General features: G+C 42.0%; 2 protein-coding genes across 4 annotated transcripts in view; one reads left to right on the forward strand and one right to left on the reverse strand.

The window, feature by feature from the left end:
* The window catches only part of LOC142140061 (dead end protein homolog 1-like), a 35,560-nt gene extending 30,873 nt beyond the window's left edge, over nucleotides 1-4,687 (reverse strand). The window contains exons 1-2 of one of the 2 annotated variants that reach the window (XM_075197924.1): nucleotides 4,588-4,687; nucleotides 3,643-3,768 (exon numbers count right to left, since the gene is read on the reverse strand). The gene's annotated coding sequence lies outside the window, so the exon portion shown is untranslated. Of the gene's footprint in view, nucleotides 1-3,642; nucleotides 3,769-4,540 lie in introns of both variants that reach the window. The other variant, XM_075197923.1, reaches the window with a different exon arrangement.
* A 12,978-nt stretch (nucleotides 4,688-17,665) lies between these two features.
* LOC142140063 (dead end protein homolog 1-like) overlaps nucleotides 17,666-27,690 on the forward strand; it is a 97,859-nt gene continuing 87,834 nt past the window's right edge. For both annotated transcript variants that reach the window (XR_012688282.1, XM_075197925.1), the window contains exons 1-3: nucleotides 17,666-17,728; nucleotides 24,245-24,362; nucleotides 26,299-26,760. Coding sequence is in view for 1 of the 2 variants with exons in the window: in XM_075197925.1 (XP_075054026.1) it covers nucleotides 17,711-17,728; nucleotides 24,245-24,362; nucleotides 26,299-26,760 (598 nt within the window). In the remaining variant the exon portion in view is untranslated. The remainder of the gene's footprint in view (nucleotides 17,729-24,244; nucleotides 24,363-26,298; nucleotides 26,761-27,690) is intronic.

A 27,690-nucleotide genomic window follows, 5' to 3' on the forward strand; every position in this document is an offset into this window, starting at 1 on the left:
CCTAAATTTTCAAAGAGTTAACACCACACTAACCTTGTTTTCGCCACGTATCACAGCCCCTATAGAAAATGGAGGGGACGGAAAAACTGCTAAATTTATCAAAATGCCAATAATTTAACTTTTCATTGCTTTGAGTTTCTTCTCTCTATTAGTTAACGCCATCTGTGACTAGAGATATGACCCGTTGGTGAAGAGGCAGATTACCGCTTCCTGATGTCTCCTTTGCAGGGACATTGCTCCTGCCCTCTTTCCTGTGCTCAGGGAGTTGGCACAGTAACTCAGCTATCATGAAGGACTAAAACAGAGACTGCAATTATTAAGGTATTAACACCCTGTTAACAGCGGTTGCCCAGTAGGCGGAGTGATTCCCTCGGCAACTCTGGTGAAAAGTTTCCCACGCGCCGTCCCAATCCACCTTTCTCTAAATAAATAAAGCATTTTCTCAAAGGGGACTACTTGCAAATAGTTTATTACTTTTTTAAAATATTATTACCATTTATTTATATAGTGCCACTAATTCCGCAGCGCTGTACAGAGAACTCACTCACATCAGTTCCTACCCCATTGGGGCTTACAGTCTAAATTCCCTAACACACACACAGACTTGGGTCAATTTGTTAGCGGCCAATTAACCTACCAGTATGTTTTTGGAGTGTGGAAGGAAACCGGAGCACCTGAAGGAAACCCACACAAACACGGGTAGAACATACAAACTCCTCACAGATAGGGCCATGGTCGGAAATTGAACTCATGACCCCAGTGCTGTAAGGCAGAAGTGCTAACCACTTAGCCACCGTGCAGCCCATTCAACATTCCGTGAATGCAAGAAACGTCAAGCTGTGTCACACATGAGCAGATGCATCCAGGACTGGCTGACAGTCAGTATCGACAGGCGGTTGAGTTAATTTCACATTAAAAATGTCAGCAGATCCAAAAGATGTTTGCTTTATATTTTCGGAGTGCGCCCATCGAAGCATGTTTCTTTTCTATACAAACACATTTACTAGACTTCCTAGGACTTAGCGGGACCAGGGCTCAATCTTCCATGAACAATACACAATAATTCACCATCAGTTCTCACAACAAGCAAATCTCTATTTGACAACATACAGTAAATCCACTTACTCGTTTGTACCGCGTACATTTACTTTGTTCCATCCATTGATAAACCATCTGTTAGGTATTACACTCGTACATTATTTGCTTATAGCGATCCCGGCTTACACAAAACAGAAAGAATTGATCCTGACAGGAGTAGAATGCAAACTGATCTGCAATTACACTTTATATCACAGGATATCTGGAGATAGACTGCCGTGCACAGCAAGTTCATGCCCGGCCGTACCAGACAATATGAGAACAGTATATATAAAACATAATAAACATCACAACGGGCATTTGTGGAACAACATTTATCAAATAGCTTCCAATAAAAGGCACAGCTTTAATAAATATATCCTGCCCCGCAAACATAAAAATATAGAAAGAGTTGCAGTCTAACAGTGTATCACAGATATAAGAAGTAATATAATTGTCATGTGTTATAGTTACTATGTGATTCAAAGACTACACTTGTTATCCATTATGTAGACACATCCATATGAATATATACCTACATAAACATGCACATGCACACACACGAAGGTGACAGGGATGTAGATATGTATATGTACATTTGTGATATTACTTCTGTATTATTATTATATTTTATTTTTAAGGCACCACAAAAGGTCTGCAGCCCCATACGTGACATTTACAGTAGTATATAATACACAGACAGCAACGAGCCATAAAAGAAAAATAGCTTTCTGATTTAATAGTCTGTTAGTCACCCTCTTCAAAGGGACAAAGGAGTCTATGTATTTGTGGGTGAGAAACGTTAAATTCACAGGGAACACCACAGAAAATTTTAATTTCTCTCGGGTAGCCCCATTTTCACTCTATGGGGATAGCGAAAAGTGTCAAGTTATCTAGCACCTGAAAGGATAACTTTTTGTTGCAGTGATTCTCTAGAAGCTATCGCCACCTGTGGATGGTGTTAACCATAGCATTATACAGGTCATACCCCCACCTCGGAGGAGAATTGGACAAGAGGCAGCCTCCCACCTGTTCCTGCTTCCTCCTCCGCATTCTGCCAGCTCCGGCCTAATGAAAGTTCACTAATGTAAAAGTCAACACAGAAGACAATGCAGTGCTAAGAAATCATTAAACATTGTATAATACATGTGACAAAACAAAGGAAGGTAGTAGAGTGTTATGTTATGTCAAATGTGTGACAGTAAACGTGCAGCTGAATGGGAATATGCTGTCACTTACAGATCCATAGGATAAGACTTAGGGGGCCTGATTCTCGTTTGGACATATGTAGCTCTGCAAATGCTCAGAAATGGGCCTTATGCTAATGAACACAAATGACATGACCAGGGGAGCCATCAGAAACTGTGGGGCCCAGTACTAATTAATCTGCCAGCCCCCCCCCCCCTCCCCATACATGTGCCCCCCTCCTTCTTTGCCATACATGCCTCCCCCACTCCCTCATCACAGTAAATGTCCCCCCCCAAAGTAAATGCTCCCCTCTCACTCCCGATCAAAGTAAATGTCCCACTCTCCCCTCCCCGCAATCACAGCAAATGTTCCCCTCTCTCCTCCCCCCCAATCACAGTAAATGTACCCCTCTCCCCTCCCTCCAAAGTTAATGTCCCCCTCTTCCCTCCCGGCAATCACAGCAAATGTTCCCCTCTCTCCTCCCCCCCAATCACAGTAAATGTACCCCTCCCTCCAAAGTGAATGTTCACCTCTCCCCCCCACAATCGAAGTAAATTTGCCCCTCTCACCCCACAATCTCTCCTCCCTGCAATCACAGTAAATGTCCTCCTCTTCTATCTGCCCCTCCCCTATCAAATGAATACCCAATTAACTTACCTTCTCCTCCGCGATGCTGAAGCTCCCGGTCACTGACAGACTGGGATGACATCACCACGCCACGCTCCCAGCCTATCAGAGCCTGGGAGCTGCAGCATCGCGGAGAAGAGGCGGCAGCATGGTTGAATAGACTGAGGGGCCCGGACAGTCCAGAGATTCCGGCTAGCCGGAGAGGTCTGTCCAGGCCCCCGCACACCTGTACTGGCTGTACCCCCCTGATGACATGACTCGAGAGGCGGAACGAGGGAGTGAAGGTGCGGATGGATGTAGGTCATGGAGAGTAAGCGTGTGCTGACGCACATGCTTCATGTGTTTCATGGTTTCAGCCGTGTCGCCAGCAACAGGGCAGGTGTATGTGTCGACTGATAGTGACGACTGACACAGTATTAAAAACCACACATATGGGTGCCACTGTCTAGCACAGTACAGTACACATTAAATGTATCTTAATGTATTCAATGTAAAAAATATATATTTTAAATCCATATTTTTGATAATGATTCTACAGGTTAAGAGTTTTTAATTTACTCTATCATTTAAATTTATTTGTATGTGTTCTGATGTGACCTATTTGTGAGCAGACGCTTGTGTGTCTACTACAGTGAGTTATGTGTGTGTTATACAGCAAGTAACATCTAGGCAGAGTGTACTTACACCCAGATTCAAAACAATCGGAATATTAAGATACATTTGGATTGGAATATGGTCGGAACCACTCACAAGCTCGTTCTGAATCCATTATTGTGTTTTCCCAGAATCAGGTGAAGGCGTCCTGTTCAGATTAGGGAGAAATGATGTGTTGTGAAGTGGTTTAACCACATTGATGGATGTGAGGAAGATAACAGGCTGTAGACCAAACAAATAATCATAATCATCATCAGCTATTTATAATGTTGTCACAGAGTCTCAAATCATAGGTGGCATTGTGCTCCAATTCCGTAGCTCTGTACAGAGAATATTTTACATCAGTGTTCCTTCTTCCCCTTTACAGTTTACAGTCTAAATTTCCTAACACACTCAGACTAGGGTTATTTTTGTCAGCAGCCAATTAACCTACCAGCAGGATTGAGAACTTAAAGTGGCCCTGGAAAAAAATCTGAAAGTGGCCTCATGTAGGCGGGACCAAATCAACGGTAGGCGTGGCCAGTGCAAAAGTAGGCGGAATTACCACACCATGAGACCTAACCACATCGTTTTTATTCGAGGCCAATACAATACGCAATGCTAGGTAGGGTCACAGCAACAGCAGGTGGAGCCTGTCACAGTTGGCGGAGCTAGCACACCAATAGGAAAAACATTGTATAGGTAGGTGGAGCAAACACAAGTAGGTGAGCACACCAGGGGGTAGTATACTCAACTCAGTTATGTGACTGGAGGACCTTAATCCAGCAGCAGGGAATTCCCAGGGTTATCATTAATTGAATAATAGTTGGGTCTCCCAGCAGGTCAAAAGTCTCCCTAGCAGTATAAATGGAGAAAAAACAAAAAAACACATTGCTTGTGCCTACCTGTACGCAAAACTTTACGGTGTCCCTACTATGGCGGTGTATGTGCCCTTACCCCCAAAAAGAGGTTCCACCCTCCCAATGCCATAAACGATAAAGAAAGCAGCACATACTTTTAAATATAGAAGTGGCTGGCGTAAACCCTTTCTGGGGGGTTTACCTTGGACGTCTGCGCTTGACTTTTGTGTTTTGAAGGTTGTTGCAGCCATTACGGATGATTCGGGCGTTCCAGTTCCCGCGCTTGTTGTTGGTTGTTTCGTTGTTTCCGCCGTGGAGATAAAGAGGGGTGCGGGAGAGGGAGAAGAGTGGGAAAAGAACAGTGCAACTGGTACAGACAATATACTTGAATACTATGGAGTTTAGCAGTTGGTTATAGCTTTTTTTGCAGTATTTTTCGTTATAGCTATTTTGGTTTTGTTTATAGCTCTAATGCAATTTATATTGTATGTGGTGGTGCAGGGGCGCACGCAGGATTGTCAGGGGGGGGACCTCCCCCCCCAAAAAAAAACAACAAACAAACATGCGAGAGCTGCCGCACACATACAATAAAGCACCGCCGCGGACGCTTTTTTGACAGCGCCGCGGCTGCTGTATAGGACAGTGCCACTATGGTGGGCACTTAGTTAGCGGAGGGGGGGGGGGGTTTCTGGAGACCCAGAAACCCCCCCTGCGTGCGCCACTGTGGTGGTACTGTTAATTGCTACTGTTGGTAGTTTTTAGCCCTGGGGGTTGTATGGGGTAGAATTGTTTATAGCTTGATGTTTATAGCTCAAAATTTATAGCTTGTGGTAATTGGTGGTGTTTTTGGCTCTGTATTTTAAGTCAATTGTTTATAGCTTGTGGCTTAGTAACTGTGGGTGGTATTTGTGATAAGGTTCCTTTCAGGTGGGATTGATATGTTAGTTTATAGCTTTTGAGCTATGGCTGCCCAAATGGGGATGTCTGTATGAGTTTGGGGATGTGGTGGAGGTTTAACTATAAGACTATGTGTGGTAGACTCTGATGGATATATTCTCTGTGGTTTGGAGATTGTATAGGTTGTTCTGTGTTGAGCCAAAAACACTGCCACCAATTACCACAAGCTATACATTTTGAGCTATAAACATCAAGCTATAAACAATTCTACCCCATACAACCCACAAGGCTAAAAACTACCAACAGTAGCAATTAACGCTTATTTTGAATTAAACGGAAAAACTAAAATGGATGCGCTGTACAAAATGTATTGCAAGGTTTATACTGTTCTGCCTGATCATTTGGCCAGTATTAGGGATACATATACAATACAGAGATAATACATAAAAAAAAGGACAGAGCTGTATCTGATCAAGGAAAAACACGATGCTGAAAATGAAATACAAATGTAACAATTTATTTATTGCACACAATAGTAATAATTAATACAAAGTAAAAAAAAAAATATAAAAAATAATAAAATTCAATAATAGATGATATAGGTATAAACACAAATATCATATGTCTTAGTACACAGTGTTGTTAAGTTAGCTTATTCCTTTTCCAAATGATAGATCAGCTGTTATAAATGAATGCACTGAGCTAGTTAAGAAGTCACTGCATGTAGTGGGTGGAATTAGAAATATATTGTCTGCAGCACAATTGTGTCAAAAGTCAATATACTGAGTTTAAGAGCAAATTCGATGAGAGAGTATGAGATGAACTTACAATTCTCTGTGTGAGGTAAACCGCATAGAGTCACACTAGGATAAGACGCTGTGGAAAGATCCCATTATATATTAGAAGGATTCCATTAAACACCCGATGTAACCATTAACTCCACATGCGGAAACTATGACAGCAGCTCTGTGCTAGGAATCCACAACCAGTGAGGAGATCCAACGGAGAGTGTAATGTGGTCTATCTGCTAGCGTGGTTCACAATACGGAAGCACTTGTAACTGATGTCGCTTCTATCCAATTAATCGCTCATTCACCCGTCTTAACTGCTGTAATCATCAGACACCACATTGTGCAGGCTAGATAGTCAACTATATGCAGTCAAATAGAATGGCATAAAATTCTATGTATTACTGACGCGTTTCTTTGTCGTCAAAGCAATTTCTTCAGAGGAAATCAACAATGTGATACCATATAGCTCTAAGTAATGAGAGGTCCCATTTGGAGCATCATTTTATATTCAAAGCTGATTGTAAATATACACAGCTGTGTGCACAGAATTATAAATAAAAACCAGGAATGTTTCGATAAAATTTCCTATCAACATTAGCAAAGCTTTCAGCATTGTGTTAATTATAATACCCTTTAATAATTTAAATTTATTATAGAAAAACATAATTAATATAATTAATATAAGAAAGTGTCCCAATAAGAATGACTCCTAACATTCCGTATCACCAGAGAAAGGAGATTAAAATACCATACGCCAATAGAGTTTCCAATGGTTTCATATGAATTTATACATATAATATAATAATTGTAAAAAATTTAAAGATATATATATTTTTAAAAAGTATCCCTCAACTAAAAAGACTTTTATCTTTAATGACATGCATCAGATTAGAACTCTGGACCTCACTGAATGCAGGTGCGGGCCCAGACATTTGTCCTACCCCAAGCGGTTTTAGGGGGGGGGGGGGATTTAGGCCCCACCCCCTTTCTATGTTCTAAGGCTGCCGGCGGCTGCACAGTATGTGCAGGTCCGTTCAACAGTGAAAGTGTGCTGTCCCGCTGCTCTGATTGTGTTTAAAACACAATCAGAGCAGCCGGGCAGCATACTGTCACTGCTGAACGGACCTGCACAGTGTGCAGCTGTCGGCAGCAAGCCCCTGCTAGGGGGGGCAATCGCCCTGATCACCCCCCCCCCTGGATCCGCCACTGACTGAATGCTAGGCAGACTATTAACAACTTAGAGCCACAGGATTGTATACAAAATGCTAAAATAAATTGTAGCCTATACTATTCCAAAGTACCAAATATCATAACTCTTCTGTATAGTTTTTGTAGCTAAATCGCACACATCAAGCAAGGAGTATAACCATATTAATAACTGAGAAGCTAAACAACAGCATTTCTCTATATGTTATTAACTAATTAATATCAGAGTATCAATACCCCTCGCAAAACTTATAATAAACTATTTAGTTCAATTCACCTGGACTTAATGTATTTTATAAATGTATCCACTATGTTTCTTGTTTGTTTACAAAGCTTCCTAAACCTGTCACCCCCTCTGATTGTAAGTTTTATATACTCGATCCCTAGGACTACAAGATCCTTGGGACTAGAACAATACAGAGAGCATCTTAGTGACCGCCTTACAATACAGAGAGCATTCTTGTGTCCGCCATAGAATACAGAGATCATTCTTATGACTGCAATACAGAGAGCATTCTAGTGAATGCCATATAACACAAAGAGCATTTTTGTATTAAAAAAAAATATTTATTAAAATAAAAATGTATATTTAAATGTGCGCTGCGGCGCTGGGGGAGGAGTACCCAGTGTCGCAGCATTCAAGGGGTTAAACCCCGGCGCTAGACATCATGGGGTGTGAGAACTGTGTTAAATAAGTGTATAGTGTTTAAATGTATGTTTATTGTATGTGCGCTGCAACGCCGGTAGTTAACCGGCGCACAGAACCAGAATGGCGCGAGGAGTGTAAAAATGTGTAGAATGAGATATAAAACTGAATGTATGTGTCAAAAAATTTATATTAAATACATAAAAAAAACTTACCTAGTTCCTGCTGGTCCAGCGGACAGCCCTGGAGCCTTAACCCCCCGACCACTTCACTGGCTGCCAAGGGGCTTACAGATTAGCCTACTGGATGCAAATAGATCCATGAGGTGCAGAGCCTCCTGGGGATCCCAGTGGGTTAAGCCGCATAGTGGAGCTCAGAGAGCTCCAGGTAGTGGCAGATGGGAATTGCTGCCCCAGTATCTGGCTGCCTTCCCCCTGGTACTAGATTCGGTCAGGGGGGAGAGCAAAACCCTGAGGAAGGGTCCCTTGAAGTAGTTTTAGGTGGGAGATTTAGCTACATTCTGGCACCAGCAAGGAGAGGAAAAGGTGTTAACCTGTCCAGGCTGGTTTATGTGCAGGGTGCATAAATCTGCCTGGATTGGTTAAACAGGCAGGAGGCTGAATTATCTTCTTCCAGGCTTTGTGTCCAAAAATGTATAAAAAGAGCCCTGTTTTACCACGAATTGTATCATTCCATCTGTACCCTCTGGAGATCACTAGTACCTCAAACTAGCATGTAATTGTCCTTATAAGGGTTACTAGAGCTAATAAAACATCACTACTTATAGACCCTGCTTTGACACCTACTTACCTGCTGTAATTCCTGTGATTTACAGATTAGACCAATCTAATCCATTATCCAGCTGTTCTGAGTTTGGGACCCAGCATCCATTACCAACGTTCTGCACACTGCCTGCAGCTCTAGCCATTGTGATAGGCCAGGGGGAACCATCCACAGGAACCCTGATCATCATCGTCATCATCAACATTTATTTATATAGCACCAGCAGATTCCGTAGCGCTTTACAATTGGGAACAAACATTAATAAAACAATACTGAGTAATACAGAGAGGTAAGAGGGCCCTCCTCGTAAGCTTACAATCTATGGGATTGATCTAAAGGAAGAGGTCAGGTACACCAGCCCAGGTGCCCAGCAAAAGGAGTACACTAGCAGCGAGAGTTACCTAGAAAGCAGCAGTTCTAGGTGCCAGTGAAGTAGGCTAATGGTGGCAGCAGAACCCCCTCCTATTGCATTTAGAAGAGCACAATTTGGGATAAAGAAAGGGGACGGTGGCAAGGCCAGCCCAGCCGGTCCCCAGCAGCACATGAAAGGGTGGCATAGTAGGTCCATCCTGTCACAGCTCCTTTATGATTATTAACTCCCTCAACCCTGTCCCTATATGTGTGTGCCAGTGTATCTGTCCCTGTATGTGTGTGCCCGGTGTCTGTCCCTGCATCTGTGTGTGCTCAGTGTGTCTGTCCCTGTATGTGTGTGCCCAGTGTATCTGTCCCTGTATGTGTGTGCCCAGTGTCTGTCCCTGTATATATGTACACCCAGTGTGTCTGTCCCTGTATGTGTGTGCCCGGTGTCTGTCCCTGTATGTGTGCCCAGTGTGTCTGTCCCTGTATGTGTGTGCCCAGTGTCTGTCCCTGTATGTGTGTGCCCAGTGTCTGTCCCTGTATATATGTACACCCAGTGTGTCTGTCCCTGTATGTGTGTGCCCAGTGTCTGTCCCTGTGTGCCCAGTGTGTCTGTCCCTGTATGTGTGTGCCCAGTTTGTCTGTCCCTGTATGTGTGTGCCCAGTTTGTCTGTCCCTGTATGTGTGTGCCCGGTGTCTGTCCCTGTATGTGTGCCCAGTGTGTCTGTCCCTGTATGTGTGTGCCCAGTGTCTGTCCCTGTATGTGTGTGCCCAGTGTCTGTCCCTGTATATATGTACACCCAGCATGTCTGTCCCTTTATGTGTGTGCCCAGAGTATCTGTCCCTGTATGTGTGTGCCCAGTGTCTGTCCCTGTATGTGTGCCCAGTGTGTCTGACCCTGTATGTGTGTGCCCAGTTTGTCTGTTCCTGTATGTGTGTGCCCAGTGTCTGTCCCTGTATGTGTGTGCCCAGTTTGTCTGTCCCTGTATGTGTGTGCCCAGTTTGTCTGTCCCTGTATGTGTGTGCCCGGTGTCTGTCCCTGTATGTGTGTGCCCAGTTTGTCTGTCCCTGTATGTGTGCCCAGTGTCTGTCCCTGTATGTGTGTGCCCAGTGTCTGTCCCAGTATATATGTACACCCAGCGTGTCTGTCCCTTTATGTGTGTGCCCAGTGTCTGTCCCTGTATATATGTACACCCAGTGTGTCTGTCCCTGTATGTGTGCCCGGTGTCTGTCCCTGTATGTGTGTGCCCAGTGTGTCTGTCCCTGTATGTGTGTGCCCAGTTTGTCTGTCCCTGTATGTGTGTGCCCGGTGTCTGTCCCTGTATGTGTGCCCAGTGTCTGTCCCTGTATATATGTACACCCAGCGTGTCTGTCCCTTTATGTGTGTGCCCAGTGTCTGTCCCTGTATGTGTGTGCCCAGAGTGTCTGTCCCTGTATGTGTGTGCCCAGAGTGTCTGTCCCTGTATGTGTGCCCAGTGTCTGTCCCTGTATATGTGTGTGCCCAGAGTGTTTGTCCCTGTATGTGTGTGCCCAGTGTCTGTCCCTGTATGTATGTGCCCAGTGTCTGTCCCTGTATGTGTGTGCCCAGTGTCTGTCCCTGTATATGTGTGTGCCCAGAGTGTTTGTCCCTGTATCTGTGTGTGCCCAGAGTGTCTGTCCCTGTACGTATGTGCCCAGTGTCTGTCCCTGTATGTGTGTGCCCAGTGTCTGTCCCAGTATATGTGGGTGCTCAGTGTCTGTCCCTGTATATGTGTGTGCGCCCAGTGTCTGTCCCTGTATATGTGTGTGCTCAGTGGCTGTCCCTGTATGTGTGTGTGCCCAGTGTCTGTCCCTGTATGTGTGTGCCCAGTGTCTGTCCCTGTATATGTGTGTGCCCAGTGTCTGTCCCTGTATATGTGTGTGCCCAGTGTCTGTCCCTGTATTTGTGTGTGCCCAGTGCCTGTCCCTGTATCTGTGTGTGCCCAGTGCCTGTCCCTGTATCTGAGCGTGCCCAGAGTGTCTTACATAAGAGGTCTATGGTGAAACAGCCATTCAAGTCTCCAGCACTGAATAGCCCCCTGACATCTCATTACCATTTCTGCCCCCAGTTACAGCCACAACAAGACGGGGTTGGACCGAGATAGTACAGCACGGGGGAAGGGAGGGGGGTCCCGGCGTGGTGTGTGAGAGGGGGGGCCCTCCAGAGAGAAGGTAGAGGGCCGTGCACTGTAGCCATAGGCTGCATGGCCTCTACCTTGAATCTGAGACCTTACCATAAAGTACTTTATCCAGACGGCCGAGAACGGACCCTATAAAATGTTTTTGTTTTTTTTTTAGATTGGAAGCTGGGCCGGTGCTGGGATATTTATTTGATACACCCCTACAAACTACAAATTCGCTCCCTGCTCTTTTATAAGTGAACATTTGCTCACACCAACAATCTGGAGACATTGAGCACGCCGGCTCCCCTTATCCCCAGGGACAGATATATCTTTTCCAAGCATGTGTAGGATTCAGTGCCCCAACCAAACACAACTTGAAAACTTTATCTCATATCCTAAGGTTTGATTTTTAGAAGACACCGATTGTCACTCCTCTTTTTTATATTGCCCTCCGTATCCTGGGCATGAGGTCTCATCTATTTTTCTGACCGAATATGTAAATTTTGCTACTATAAACTGTGTACATTTCATACATTTTTTTATATCCTATTCATTATGACCTGTACTTACTTGTACTCTGCTGTTATAAATAAAACAATTAAAAACAAAACAAAACTTGATGTTATCAAATAGTTTATTGACAAGTATCCCAGTTTACTAGAGACATTACAAGTGTTAGATCAAAGCTTGTGTCAATCAACTAAAGCAGAGTGTAAGGCTGAGAAGATTTGTGTTATTGCTGATAATAGTATTCACATTGAAGATGCAAGTGCACCACCATAACCTAATGTCCACAACTTTATATTATAAATTATATAATTATATATCTAGGGTTTAGAGACTGAACTCTATCATTATTAACCTTGATTATATATATATATATATATATATATATATATATATATATATATATATATATATATATATATATATATATATATATAGGGCTGTCACAATACTGGGCCCATTATTAATCCTATATCCTATGTTCTGTAAAACATTACATAAAATGAACGAACAGTTTCTTTCAAATATACAATGGGTCTCTCGCTGACATTTACTATATAAAGATATTTCTATATTTCAAGCACCAAATCCATTCATTTTGGATTAAGATGATTGTTACAGTGTAGAGGAGTATAGTGCATGCATTTACATAAACAGATCCTCACATATGTTATAACTACATCCTCGCAGACCAGCTACGATTAAATAAAATTAAATAATGCAATAGGGTTTGTGGAGGATGTCAGGTACGATGTTATTCACAAGAAAACAGAAATAAGAAGTGACGTACCCGGCCTGAGGGTCACCAGTGGTCAGATGCTAAATCTTGTTGTGACATCCATAGCTACAATGAAAGAAAATATATAATATAACAATAAATTAAAAATGTATTTTTAATTTTATAAACAAAACTATAGTCACAATATACAAAAAAAAAAATTAATAACTCTTTCCCTGTTTACCAACCTGTCATTATCTTAAGATACTGTAGGATTCAGCTCCTTTACTTCTGATAAAGCACTTGGCATGTTTATATATTATCATGTGTAAGTAACCTTGTAGTGTTTGTTTACTCTCTTCCTGCACTTTTCTGAATAGATTTATTTCAGAGCTACCTGCCCCCAGCTCTTGGGATCCCATCCTGACCTCCAACCACTATGTCAGACATGTTTTTCCTCTTTTATGTTCAAAAATGGACAACAGTTATCTCCAGCACCTCAAGTGCCGCCTTCCTGACCAGTCTTCCCGTCCTTTGGTCCCCTGATTCATGTATCCCAGAGGCAGTAACGGTGATGTACGAAAGGGAAATCTGTGGGACTGCAGTCAAAATGATGTTTTGTGAAGCCGTGTATTTATTTTTGCATAACTGCACCTGATCTTATGGGAAGAGCATAGCATTAAGCCTAGTTTGCATACCTGCCCACTATGACTTTCTTCAGAGTGCGATAGCGTTCAGCTTCTGATTTTCCCACTTATTTTTTAGTTATAATAACCTTCCCTGAATTAATAGAGTGATTAAGGGGTGCCGCCTAGCGCTTCAGAAATGTTGGGCACACCCCAAAGTGATGTGTTATTCATCTGTATCACTACAGGAGAAAATTTATCAAAATACGACAATAAGGGGGGAATTAAATTGGCCGCACACTATTACGGTAATAGTGCACTTAAATACCGTTATTTTTGCTCCCTGAGCAGTGAGCAGAAAACTGGGTTGAATTTACCGTAACGGTAATAGAGTTATGGCAGCGCTAATCTGGGGGGGGGAATTGAATTCCCCCTAAGTGTGATTTTTTTTTTTTATTGTCCGTTTAATGTAGTGATACAAAATCTCTTCGCCATACTATACTCAGCTGCCTCAGCAATACCTGCCAGAGTGATGAGGGTTAAATTAAGACTTTCGGTTCCACTTAAATTGTTCACAATAGATTTGAAACATCTTATATAAAGAAATAAACTAAAATCATTAAACATAGGAAAAAAAAAAAGCTTCATTCAAAGTACAATTAATTATTTCTATAATTTTCTTCTGAGACGCCGATAACAGAACAAGTCTATGTACCGCCTCAATCTTTGTTACATAGGCTGCGTCATGCTATCGCAGGCGGGTGGCATCACGTTACAGGATCTGGCGACATCACATGATCCCACAAAATGTTTCACTCTTCCATTGTCTCTTTTAAACTTGGGCTATGCAGGAGACTTTAAATTGTGTGATAACATTGAACGTGATTATTCAATATTATTCTATATTTAAACAACAGTGAGATTTTATGCAATTAATGATTAGATGAATCACCTTAACAAAAAATAAAATAAAAGTCATTGCATTCTCTATTTAACATGATTATTTTCTGGCCAGATTATCCTAACTTCTCTAGTGATCTGGGATTGTCTGTAAACATTAATAGCTTGAAGCCGGTTGTGTAGCACAAATCACTGAAAACAACCAGTTGCAAAACAAGCGATTACTGGAGTGAGATTAACATTGCAAGAGTAAAAATCACCCCAATAGCCCTTAGACCTTCAGCAATAAGTTATAGCACCTCTTTTAGAAGAACAAGGATGACTTATCTATCTCAGGGTCATTCTTTTTAAGATAAAACCTGTATCTCCAATATGACTGTTTCCTATCCCAGAAAATGAAATGTTTGCAGTTTGCAGGGTATGGAGCTACTGTGGTCTATATTTCTCTAGATTCTGCTCACTAACCCAGACGCTCATTTTCTGGGGCTAGACAAATACACTGTTACAATGTAACGTGTCTTCGTGTGAAATGCGGTTTGTCCGACAATCATATATTCGCAGCTAAAATAATCAATCTTAAATGCTATATTCATGATAAATGAGTGAGACAGATTGTATTAAAGGGGCCACTAAGCATAAGGACATGGTAGATTCATCAAACCTTCTAAAAAGGAAAATCTAGTACAGTCTAGAAAGTAATAGCTGGAAACTAATTATTTGCAATAGGCAACACAAATGTATGTGTTTTGTATTTTTCACATGATGATTATTATTATTATTATTATTATTATTAATAATAATAATAATAATAATAATAATTTATGCTGCCATAGGCATTGTGGAAAAATATACCTTCAATAGATAACTGTGTACTCTACATGCAGGAACGTTGAATGGGTGCCCCAAGCCTCCCTTGGGCAAGATGTGGCAATGATGGTGAAGGTGGCTCCAGCACAATCTGCCCAGTCACAGGCCAATCTGTGGGTGGGGGAAAGTAACTGCGAGGATCAATAGCTTCTTATTGTTCGGTACAGTCACTCTCCTCCAGGGCTGTGTGTGCTGCCACTGCCCTGGGGGGTGCCTGTATGTTCACACTCCCCAAACCTGCGCACACAGCCTGGGGGGTGGCTGTCCATGGTTGCTCTGGGTCATTCTGCCAACATGCTCATGTCCCACTGAACAACACCCCCGTCTCTGGCCAGATAGCAAAAAAAGAGAATTAAAAGAAAAATAGTAACACACAGATGCAAAAATGTTTTTGCTTATTGCCCTAGGCATGTGGCTAGGGAGGGCAATAGAGTAAATGCAGACTTGCAGAGAGGAAAGGACAGAGTCCTGCAGCAAGGATTTCACACTGCTTAGTAGAGTGATTGTCAATCCCATCCCAGACATTACCAGCAGGGCATGTTTTCTGGATCTACTCACAGGAGAACAGGTGAGTGCATTAAACTGGCTGAGCTAATAATTAATTCAAATGTATGAGCAAATCTACAGACTATGAGCTGTTGGTGTGGCCTAAAGGCAGATAGGATATGCAAACATGCAGGTGAAGAAGCAAACAGAAGTGGCCCTGCTCCAACGCACATACTCTGGATAACAGCAGATCCCCCCCCCACATGAGCTCTTCTATACAATACAAGATACACATCTCCTGAATTTATTACTTTGGTGCTGATTTATCAAAGGGTGAAAAGCCCCATTGCTGGTGAAAATGAATGTTTTCTGGTGATGGGCTTTTCATAGCTTCAGCCTGTACATCAAAGGGTTACCGCTGGTGATAAGATTCCATGGCTATCGTCTCCATGCCTGTGCACGGGGAAACCAATTAAACATGTACCACCCCATTCTTGTTCCGTTATCTCAGGATGGCAAGAACAGAAGAAAATCATTGAAAACACGCAGTATTTTTTTAAATGTGTTTATAGATTTACATTTTTGTTTGTTTATTTTTTTAAATCTATTTTTAACTGTTAAAAAACAAAAGAGGTTTTCATTGGTGAAACTGAAATCCCAAATCTGAGCTTTCAGTTCCACTGCGCATGCTCGCGCCGTCTAGCTGGCTCACGTATGTATTTATATATCGGCAGAGACCGGGCCAGCAAAAGCTGTAAGTTAACCCCATCCGCTCTGGGCCACTGTCGCAGAGACTGCTGACTATTGCGCATTGCCCAACTACCTCGATGAGATTTGTTTTTGATAAATTGCGGCAATAAGAGATTTTTTTCTATTTATCTCCGCAATTAAAAATACTTTTTATTGCCACTTGCCAGAAATAGTCCTCTTAGTTTAATATTGCAGTCACCTGTGGTGAACCTATTAATGGTAGAGAACTGCATATCTTTCAACAGAAATGAATTCAAAACAGGTAAACCCGATGGTTAATTACGAGAAGATATGTTCTAGAGAGGTCTTCAGTTTATTCTCCTACCACAGGTAGAGTAAAGCAAGACACATGAACTACACAAACTGCACGTCAGGTAATTTACAGATCTTATCAATAGGCCTCTTCCCAGGCCAGACTCTGTAGATAGGTACGTGCCTGGTGGGGCTGAAAGCACAGCTAAATACAATATATTGTGATGACCTCACCTGATTTTTGTAGAACTGTCCAAAATTTCTTTGTGGTGAGAAAATGGATGTGGCCAGTCAAACGGGTGTAGGTGGTTCAGACCAGGAGGTGCGGTATAATATGTGGTAATGTTAGCATGTATGTATTATGACTGAATTAGCCCAAAATATTCTGCTGCTGCCGCCAACTGCACAGTGAGCAGGCATGAGCTCCTTAGAACAAATGGTGTCTAAGGGAGCGTTTGCACCTGTCCAGTTTTAGGCTGTCTGCACACGGTGCTACCCAGTGTCCACAGTACGGTAAGTTTGAACTGTATATGCCCAAAATGTTTATTGAAAATACATCACAAAGCAGGTCAATAGCATGATACTCCTCAAACAGTGTGATTAGCCTGTATACACATACCACTTCTATTGCTGCAGGGGTATTAGACTGCATAGTGAACTGGACATGCACCTAACTTTCAATAGGACCTCATTTTACAACTTTAAAGTAGACAGAGTGACTTGTAATAGCTCACCTTTCCTTAGATGATTAAGTTAAAAAAAAAAAATAAAAATAAATAAAACCAGAAGTTGCTCACTGCAAACTGGCATAATTATGTGAGTATATCCCACTTCTCTAGTCACTGGCTTTAGTCCATAAATAAACTGCTTTGCTTTGTCTACACACTTTTGTTAGAACACCTCTACCTGCTTTTATATTAGAATTGAAGATATAACCAATCAGACCACAGCATGTACATTTCTGACTATATATATATATATATATATATATATATATATATATATATATATTTATATTTAATCCTATTCAGGCTCAGCACAGTGATGTCAGCTCCCAGGGAAACAAAGGTTGCAAAAATGACTTCTAGGAGTATAGGAAAAATATTATTTTCACATAAAGTAAAATGGCCTCATGTCTGGAGTTTTAAAAGAAGTGTTTCCACATTTTGACTTCCACTTTAACTGTATCTTTAGGTGGGAGGGCAAAGAGAGTTCAGACAGAATCAGTGGGGTGCTGGTGTTATGACCGTCCTCTTATGATTGGCAGATGGTGATTTGTGGGAGGGGGGGAAAGTTCTGGTAAATTGGGACTATATATAAAGGCTTGCACCAGACTCACCTGATTAATCTTCAGCCAGGACAATTGTATTAAGATATAAATAGAACACAGAGAAGGCCATGAACGGAGACAACGAGGTATTTGCTCTAATACAGATGCAACGACATCAAATCTGTATTTATACAAGTGATTCTCTTTACTGTAAATGATACAGTTAGTAGAAACAATATTTACGTACATTTCCATGTTTCATATATTTTTTTTTAATTCTATTTGGTAATTTACGATTTTAAAGCCCCAACATTATTCCGAATAAACAAAACCAAGTGTGAAAAACTAACTTTAGTGTATATATATTTTGAAATCCAGTTAAATAAATCGATTTTATGGTTTTGATATATAAAATTTTCACCATAATTTCTTTCCCCTCTGCAACCAGTATGATTCGGTGTTTATTCGCATTAGTAATGTCTGCAATAATGATGAACATTTGTGGCCTTAATGTAATGTCCCTATTGCTAAAAGTCTGGTAGGAGTTAAATCCTTGCTTTATTAGTTATTGCATTAATGATTGGAGCTGAAGGGATTGTGTGTTCCGATATGTATTCGGGTGGAGTCTGCTATTGGGCTACGAAGTTCGTGTGGGCGTTTCCCGTCAGTGAATAGCGGCGGGATGTGCGCACATGGCGCAGGAATTGCGGCGTTTCCTCCGTTAGTCCGGTAATCTGCAGCCAGGACTTGTAGCGCTCTATGAAACGCGGAGCCACAGGTGCATGCGGTATAGTGGCCTGCAGTGTGGTGACTGTAACTGGTATAAAGCTGGATGATCCAGACCCATATAAGAACTCTGTACTGCAGCTGCATCATAATGTGGCTGGTGTATGTGCAGGACACTTGGAGAGCGGAACTTTAGATTGGTGAGGATAAACCTGTGCAAACCTGATAGAAATGCAACAATTACTACCCCCCCCCCCCCCCCCATTTTCAAACCAAACATAATCCATTGACAGTTGGTTTTGCCAAATATCTATCGATCGGAGTTCTTTCACCCCAGCCTCCCCCCCCCCCCACTTTCTCATTGTGTCTTGGGGGCTGATTTATCAAAAGCCAATAAGGAGCCCTTTTGTCTGCAATAGGGCATGTTTTTTGCTTCACGCTATTAAGGGAGAAGGGGGCTACTTGCTGGGCTCCGGGCAGCATGGTGGCTTAGTGGTTAGCACTTCTGCCTTACAGAACTGGGGTCATGAGTTAAATTCCCGACCATGGCCTTATCTGTGTGGAGTTTGTATGTCCTCCCTGCGTCTGCGTGGGTTTCCTCCTGCACTCCAAAAACATACTGGTAGGTTAATTGGCTGGTAACAAAATTGACCCAGGTCTGTGTGTGTTAGGGAAATTAGACTGTAAGCTGGGGCAGGGACTGATGTGAGTGAGTTCTCTGTACAGCGCTGCGGAATTAGTGGCGCTATATAAATAAATGGTCACGATGATGATGGACTCTTGTGTGTGGCAAGGTTGTGATTACTGCCATGTCTGAGCAGGAATGCGGGTTAGGGGAAATTGTCTTTTTATTATATGTGCTCTTAAAGTAATAAGATTACAGCTGGTGTTGGTCTAATTTTTGCAAATCTAATATTTATCGAGCTGCAGAAACTTTTCTATTTACTGCTAGTTTTTCTGCAGAAGTTAGTGCCATCTAAGGAAGATGGGAAAGCAATGGAAAAAATAACAAGTAATGTTTTTGGTTTTTTTGGGGTTATCTTTAAAATGAATAGGGCTATTGCTCCGTCCCAAGTAGACCTAACCTCTATAACCTATATATCTACCGCTATCATTTAGAATTGGAAAAATTGGACTTTGTTTTATTGCATATGTGTACAGTGGCGGAGTTTGGCCTGTAAAGTGATCATTAACTTACACTATGACGGGGCAGCTGCCTTATTAAGTGAGATATTTTTATATAAATATACGTTTTTTTTTTTAACAATGATAAATTTCTTTTTTTCCCCTCAGTGATGTGAAAGATAAATCGGCCCCTTAATTACTTATGTTATGCACTATGTAGATATTAAACCAAAAAACCCCTAAAAGTGTAAGTGTCCTGTACCCCTGTTTGCTCAGGTAGGCGCCTTTAAAATGACGCGCTCTCTATGCTAATTTCTCTACTCTGCATTATACATGCTGTGCTCTCAGAATATCAATATTCCACCACTCTTCTGACTCGCCAGCACATGTGGCTCAGGCAGCTGTATGTCAGGAACCTGGAGACAGCATAGTTTAGTTAGAAGTGATCTGTTGAGCTCTTTGCAAAAGAGCTTGTTGTTAGTCTGGGTACTCACTCGATTACACGATAAACAACCGTTAACTCCGACATCGCATTAGTGTATACGCTGCAACGTTCATGTTTTATCGTTCCAAAACAAATTATAGAGATTTTTAGTCAGTTTATAAAATCAATATAAACGATGGAACAATGTCTGGCAAATTCTGCAGTGTGTATGCACTCGCACCCAGCAGTGTAGGACGGATCTCCGTAGAGTAAGCAGAAGAAGGTATAACGGCACTAGGTAATAATAGAATACATTCCCTTGTTGAAATATTATCATCCAGTTATATTCACGGTATCGGTATTATTCGATATTTGGAGGGTGCACCTGAACCTGTGTTAAATTGCTGAAAGGCCAAAGAAAAGAAGTGTTTATCAAAGCACTCCAAGATGTATTGTAAATATAAAATTGTTATCATTTTCTTTTTTATTGCATACCAATAAAATTTTACTAACAACCTGGTATGATGGACAGTAGCGAAATAAAGTTAAAACTGATACCGTGAATATAATTGGATGATAATATTTCATATTTGGCCTTTGATGATAGATTTCCCAGAGTCACAATCTTTTCAGCCGATGGGTATGAGAGATGAAGAGCACAGAACGGAAGGTGAATCGTGTAAGTTTGTACGCATGAATCGGCATCCTAATCGGGACTTTAAGTCGTTGGTAAAAGATATAGTATCGGGAGAAACTTTCTGCAGTGTGTACCCAGCCTTAGAAAAAAATGCACATTGGCCCCCTTTTTTTTTTTTTTCTTTAACCTGGTATTGCTTAAGTATTCTTTAAAAGTTCCGGTTGCAGGTAACCACCTACCGTCTTGTAAGTGTCCGGCCTCTTGTAACAGTCTATGTGCTGCTTCCTTAATTGACGTGAAAAACCTGTGATATCATTGCAGTGATGTCACTAGGACTTCCCATCCAGTAGAGGGAGCTCCAACGCAGTGCAAGAGAGACCTGGGCTGGGTTACACGTCATCATGTACTGCTGACAAAAAATAACCTCTATCAAAATAGTCTCCTGCAGCTAAAAATACATGTTTGTGTTTACATGCCCAGTGCTTCTTTAATACAAACACATGGTATTGCTATACTTGGGAGAGCTTGCTGCTCACATCTTATGGTAAATCAGTGGGCCTGCATACCCTTCCAGCATAAATATTGTCTTGGAAGGGGACAATGATTCGATCATTAAATTGGTCAACTTAACAAGGTCAAACAAGTACTGATAGGTCTTGAGCAACTTGATCTGTTTCCAATTTGATTACACTTGGATGGTCAAATAATCAGATTTGGCTGTTAGGGACTTTCTCTAAATCGCTGTATTATGGGGGGCGGGATGCACATAGCAGGTAGTGGTCATATAACAACTGGATATGCAATCATTACTGATTGTTATTTTGAGGCTGATATTGTGCCCGTTCACCCAGCTTGGGAGGGAAAGGGGTCAACCGGATGGGTAAAAGAAAAGAGTGCTGAAAAGGAAAAATGTCTTTTATTATTATTTATTATATATTTAAAGTGGACATGTGGACTTTTTGGTGCCCACCATCCCTGTCTACCTCAGTAGACTTTATTGTATTTTTTTTTAGTTATAAATGATACTGGATGACCAATTATTGGGTAAGTTCGCCAAGATGAGAGGTACAGGGCGAAGACTAGGACCTTGTGGAGAAGTGAAGATGAGGATGTACCAGAGGTGGAGATGCTGAAGCATCAGTAGGATAGATGGGAGAGTTGTAGTGTGAAAGATGTACAGCAAAGTGGTTATCAAAAGAGGTCCAGGAGGATAATTAAAAAGCAGTTGGCCCCTGGACTCTCCTTTGAGGTTGAAGTTAGGCTGTGAGTGTAGGAGGGTGTAGGTGATGTTGCAGGGACTGACTTGAGATTACCTGTCTGGCAATATTGATCTGGCCTTTGAAATAAGTGGTAAAGTAATCTGTGCAGGAGAAAAGTGGTAGATGATGGATGGAGACAAGTGGCACAGAAGCATCGGGGGTTAGACTGGGTAGATTGGGTGAAAATAGCTTTTCTTGGCAAGGGAAATGACCGTTTTGTATGAGGAAAGCATGAACTTATAGTGAAAATAGGCATTGTGGTGATATGTCCCCCAGTAAAGCTTGGCAGTGTGGCAGTACTTTCACAGGTTAGCTGGCTGTGCCATGATTGAGGTTTGGAGTGATGGCAGAGACTGGAGCTGGCGTGAATAGAATGGAAGTAGGTGTCCTGTAGAGAGGTGGGCAGATTACAATTGGAGACTGGGAACAGCAATGAGAGGAGTAGTTCTAGTGAGAATGAGACTGTAGGTATCTGTGTGTGGATTGAAAAGCAAGAGGTAGAGAAAGCAGACTTGGGGCTAGATTTGCTAAGCTGAGGGTTTGAAAAAGCAGGGATGTTGCCTATAGCAACCAATCAGATTCTAGTTGTCATTTTCTAGAAGGTACTAAATAAATGAAAGTTAGAATCTGATTGGTTGCTATAGGCAACATCCCCACTTTTTTAAACCCGCAGCTTAGTAAATCTAGCCCCTGGAGACAGGGTGGGTGAAGACAAAATTGAGGATGTGTTCATCACATTGGGTAGGAGAGACCGAGAGGAGGTTAGACATGTTGAGGCAGCTGTAGCGTTGTAGCGTTGTGAATAGAAATGTTGAAATCACACAGTGTAAGCGTGGTACATAAGCAGATGGGAAATATGGGAGCTATACAGGGAAGTTGTCAAGAAACTGCTTAATTGGCAGTAAATTTTAGCACTAATACAAATGTGGAGAGAGAGAGTCAGATAGTGTGGGCTTGAAAGGAAGAGGGGGAGGGTTCTAAATGTGTAATGTAGTGAGGATAGAATACATATATCTCCCTCTCTGTCCCCAGGTCTAGTGTTGTGGCTGAAGTAGAAACTTCCATGAGAGAGAGTTGCAGGGAAAGTAGTGTCAGGTGAGATGAGCCAGGTGTCTTAATGATTTTGATGCAGGGTTTGAAATGAGCGAATGATGGCTGGATGATGCGTTTGATGCAAACAGATGGTGTCCGAGAGGGCAACAATAAATGGTCAGGAAGAGGAAAGATGAGGTTGGAAGTGCCTGGTGGATGGTAAGCTTTTTGGTGGAGAGATCTGCAGGAGTGAATTAAAGGGATTGAGCTGGGCCCAGGATTGGGTGTGATATTGCTGGTAGCCATGAGGAAGTGCAGAGAGAGAAAAAGATGAGAAGTGATTTGTGCGAGTGAGACTTGTTGTTTATGTGGATTGTTGAGTGTAGTTGGTTCAGGAAGCAAAATTGTTCCTGAATGTGGAAGAAAAGTTTGTAGAGAAGTATAGAGGAAGTGCATCAGAAACCTTCATTGTGGTGCACAGTAAGAATTGGAAATTGATGAGTTTAGGGTAAACAGTTGAGCATGAAGTTGGGCAGCAAATATTTCAGGGTTTGTCCTCTGATATTGCGGGAGTCCAGTTATATCGCCATACTTAGGGTGGCACACTTGGTGGGTAACAGCAGGATGGATAAGCAGACGTGTGTGATCTGATAGAGAGCAAGGTGGGATTACACATAAAAAGAGACTGGATGTTTAAAAGAAACAGTTACCAAAAAAGTCTGTCTGTTGGTGGAAATGGAGTCAGGGAGATGATGATGATGATGATGATACAGGGGCAGTGGCTGTGAAACTACCAGTAAAGGAAGATGAAGATGGGAGTTGCTCTCGTCTCTGAGTTGAATGTTCGCTAAATATAGTTTTTAGGGAAAGGGGCAGAGGGCCTTTGCAGAGAGTAAAACACATGGGATGATTAGCAAATTTTAGCCTGGGGGGGAGGTGAGACTGCACCGCTCCATTTAAAGCAGGCCTGTCCAACCTGCGGCCCTCCAGATGTTGTGAAACTACAAGTCCCAGCATGCCCTTCCAGCTATCAACAGGTTGTCTACTGGCAAAGCATGCTGGGTTTTGTAGTTTCACAACACCTGGAGGGCCGCAGGTTGGACAGGCCTGATTTAAAGGGGAAAAAAAATTCCGATTGCCCACTATGGGAACGGACAAGGAGGCAGATTCCTTCAGCCCAGCCATCCCCTGACCAAACATATTTAAAATGTTGGTGACATTGGAAATGGAACTTTTATGGGAAAGACAACATCCAGTCTATTATCATCTTGTTAAGTTTGGGGGGCTGGTAAGCTCTAGCCCTCGCATCATTGACTCAATCCAGTGAGATTTCCCTGTTATTGGCATTTCCACAGGCAGATAATAGATCATAGTGCATAAAATGTCATCTTGCAATTCCAATTACCTGTATGCTTCAGATGATAATTACATTTATTTATGTATTTATATATTTTCACAGGTTTGGGTCAATTCAGTCAATAGTAAGAATATATTTTCACTTATGCAGTGGATGCAAAATTACAATGTCCACCTTGTACAAATCAATGGGCAGAGGAAATATGGTGGCCCCCCTCCAGGTATGTGGATATCTTATATACTGTACTACTACGTTATCTTACATAATCATTATGGTTTAGAAAAGGCAATAAAAAGGTAATTTCAGAAGCCTTAAACTTTTCTTTGCCTATTTATGTCTGACATGGGAACACGCATTGTTGCGTAGTTTAGGATATGCCACTGTGAGATTATTGCAAACATTCATCTAATGTTAGTGTGTGCATCCTCATTCTAGGACAATGCTAGATAACAAGGTTCCAGTCTAGTGTTGGTTCAAATATAAACTAGATCTACAGCTTGTACCAAGGAGGAACGGAGGGATGTTCTTCCTGCACAGTTTATCTTTGTTTTCTTCTCACCGTCAGTAACTGACTGTTAATGACAACTCCTACTGGTGTCACCTTGACACCAGGCACCATCCTGCAGCTAGTAGAATTCGGCTGCCACCACTGGGCTCCTTTGCGGCACCCAGAACCGCGTACCTCTGGGGTAGCTGGTATAGCTGCTGCAGTGCCTCTTTGCTGTGGGCTGGCTGGTACCTCCTGACCGCTTACTATGGATCAGGACTGCTGGCTAGCGGGCAGAGTGTTGACACAGATGCTGGGTTCAACACAGAACAGCCGGGGAACGGTTTAGAGTGTAAGCTCTTATCTGTTGGTCACAGGCTATAGCAGGTAATAGTCGCAGACAGAATCTTCCAAGTTGTGATGTTTTATTTCTCAAGAGTCCTGATGAGAACTTTTACACACCAGTTTGTGGTACTGTTGTTCATCCAGAAGTGTACAGATGTAATGATACATTACATGGTAAACTAGAGCTCCTTTTATACAAATGTTGTCAGAGGGTAGCTCAGCCCCCTGATCCGACCAGGCACCGAAGCGTCTGATATCACATTACATAATTTAACATCAGGTTGTAATCTAATCTGCAGTAGAAATGGCAGGTCTATTTCTGGGTATAGCAGTGTGCTGGGGGAATTTTTTGTGTGTTTCTTCCTTTTAGCATAACCCCACCCTTTCAAGCACCTGCAATGAGCCTATAAACTGATTGAGCAACTTCCACTTCTGTATAATCAAATTGCATTAGATGCAAGATTAAACTTTCACATCAACCTGATTTCCTCAATTTGCTGCCTATATTATTAGGAAGTTTCTTGTCTCTCTAACAAGACATGCACATAGGTAACGACCTCCTGCTGGGCTTTCAGGCCAAAGCAGGTATTTGTCACTTCTGAGATGAAAAGAATTAACTTAATTTAGGATTTTGTTTCCTCATTTCTTACACGGACGTTTCCTCCACCATGGCTTAATACGTTAGAAATCAATACACTTCCTATACCGAAATACTTAGAATATAAAAAAAAAATAGTACATTTGCAATGATATACAGCGGTGCACTGCACCCTTAAGTGAAAAAATATCTACAATAAGTTATTCCTATGTCATCCAGTCACACTAGATTCTGTTTATAACGAATTTAGGGGTGTGTAATCAGTGGCGTCCATTTGAACTTTTTCTACCTGCCTCGGTTTCAGAAATGAATAACGCGGTATTTCTATATTCTATGTTTTTTGGGGGAAAATTTGAAATTTCACTGATTGTGCCACTTTAAAATTCAATTTGTAATACAAAGATACAACTGTAGCTAATTCATGTTGTTACCCCGCAAAATTCTCTGTATGTCTTAAGCAGGGCCGTAACTAGGGCTGTGCGACAGGGGCGGCCGCCCAGGGCGCAATGCTGAAGGGGGGGCGCAATTTTGGAATATTTTAGGTTAATTTGGTTAAAATTGAGGGCTAGGGGGGTGGCATTTGTCTTTCTCGCCCAGGGCACTAAAATTCTAAGTTACGGCTCTGGACTCTAGAATGGGTGTAAAGCTCCAGTTTTCTTTAAGCAGGTGATTTTATACGTATGTGTTTCCATTATAGAACCAATTATCTTTGTTTTATTTTGGCAGGCTGGGTTGGGGGAATCCCTCCCTATGGCTCTGAGATTTTCATTGGCAATCTGCCTCAAGAGATCTACGAGGACAAACTCATCCCACTGTTCCAGTCTGTTGGCAAGCTGTATGAATTTAGGCTAATGATGACCTTCAGTGGCCTTAATCGTGGCTTCGCCTACGCACGCTACCCCACCAAACACCTTGCAGATCTAGCGATCTCCCACCTTAGTGGCCATGAGATACAGTGTAGCTACAAGATAGTGGTAAGCAGGAGCACTGAGAAGTGTGAACTGGCATTGGATGGAATCCCGAGCATTTTGCATAAAGAGGCTCTTGCAACCATCCTGAATGGACTGACCGCTGGTGTGGACACGGTCTCCCTGTATGCCAGCGCTACATCAGATCTGAAAAATGTAGCAATAGTCAAGTATAGATCACACATAGAAGCCGCCATGGCCAAAAAAACCATCTGTAAAGGTATGTCAGTCTTTTTATGATTTCTGTTACTAAATCTAGATTTACCCTTGTCCTTGGCACTGATCTGATTAAAGTGCTGTTAATAATCTTTTGATTTTGCAAGTTAAAGTGATCAAGTTTCCTGGCTGTAAAATGGGTTACCATGCTTCACTTGCAAAACAATTAACTTATGATCCATAGGTCACTTATTAACATGTTTTGCCCAGGAACTTTTAGGAGTATTTCCGATCATGATGATGGCAAAATAAATACAAAAGATGGTTCGAAATCTTTATTAAATGGAAGTTGCAGGTTTTTTTTTCTGTTCTTAATCCTTTCCTTCCTGGTCAAAGCTTTGTAACAAAAGGTCCTACGCCGGTCCCTTCTGCCCATTGTTTTACTTGTGTATCCTTCAGAGATCTTAACAGGGTTATAGTCTGCCTCCCTTGCTGATAAATTGGGGGTATCAGGGGCGCACGCAGGGGAGGGGTTTCTGGGTCTCCAGAAACCCCTCCGCTAAAGTGGTCCCCCTACATAGCGGCACTGTACTATACAGCAGCCACGGCGCTGTCAAAGAAGCGTCCGCGGCGGTGCTGTATAGGACAGTGCTGCCCTTAAAAATCCTGCATGCGCCCCTGGGTATATAGTCTAAATTTGAAAATGATAACAAAGGTGCATTTGTTCTGTAAGATATAGGAACCACACAGACCAGTATAATTATGCTGTGGGTTACAACATCTTTTTGGCACAACTATTTCTGGTGTATTTAGGTTTTATGAATTATGTGTATTGGTTTGTGTTTTACCAGTTATACTTTTGTGTGTGTGTGTTCGTATATGTATATGTTTTATGTTCACAATGGACATCTTTGCACCCTGTGAAGTATGATGTCTGAAACAAAGTGCTTGTATGCACGGGGATCAATAATCCCTAATGTGTTTGGATTGCTAT

Source organism: Mixophyes fleayi, chromosome 2, assembly GCF_038048845.1.
Source record: "Mixophyes fleayi isolate aMixFle1 chromosome 2, aMixFle1.hap1, whole genome shotgun sequence".
In the NCBI taxonomy this organism is placed as follows: Eukaryota; Metazoa; Chordata; class Amphibia; order Anura; family Limnodynastidae; genus Mixophyes; species Mixophyes fleayi.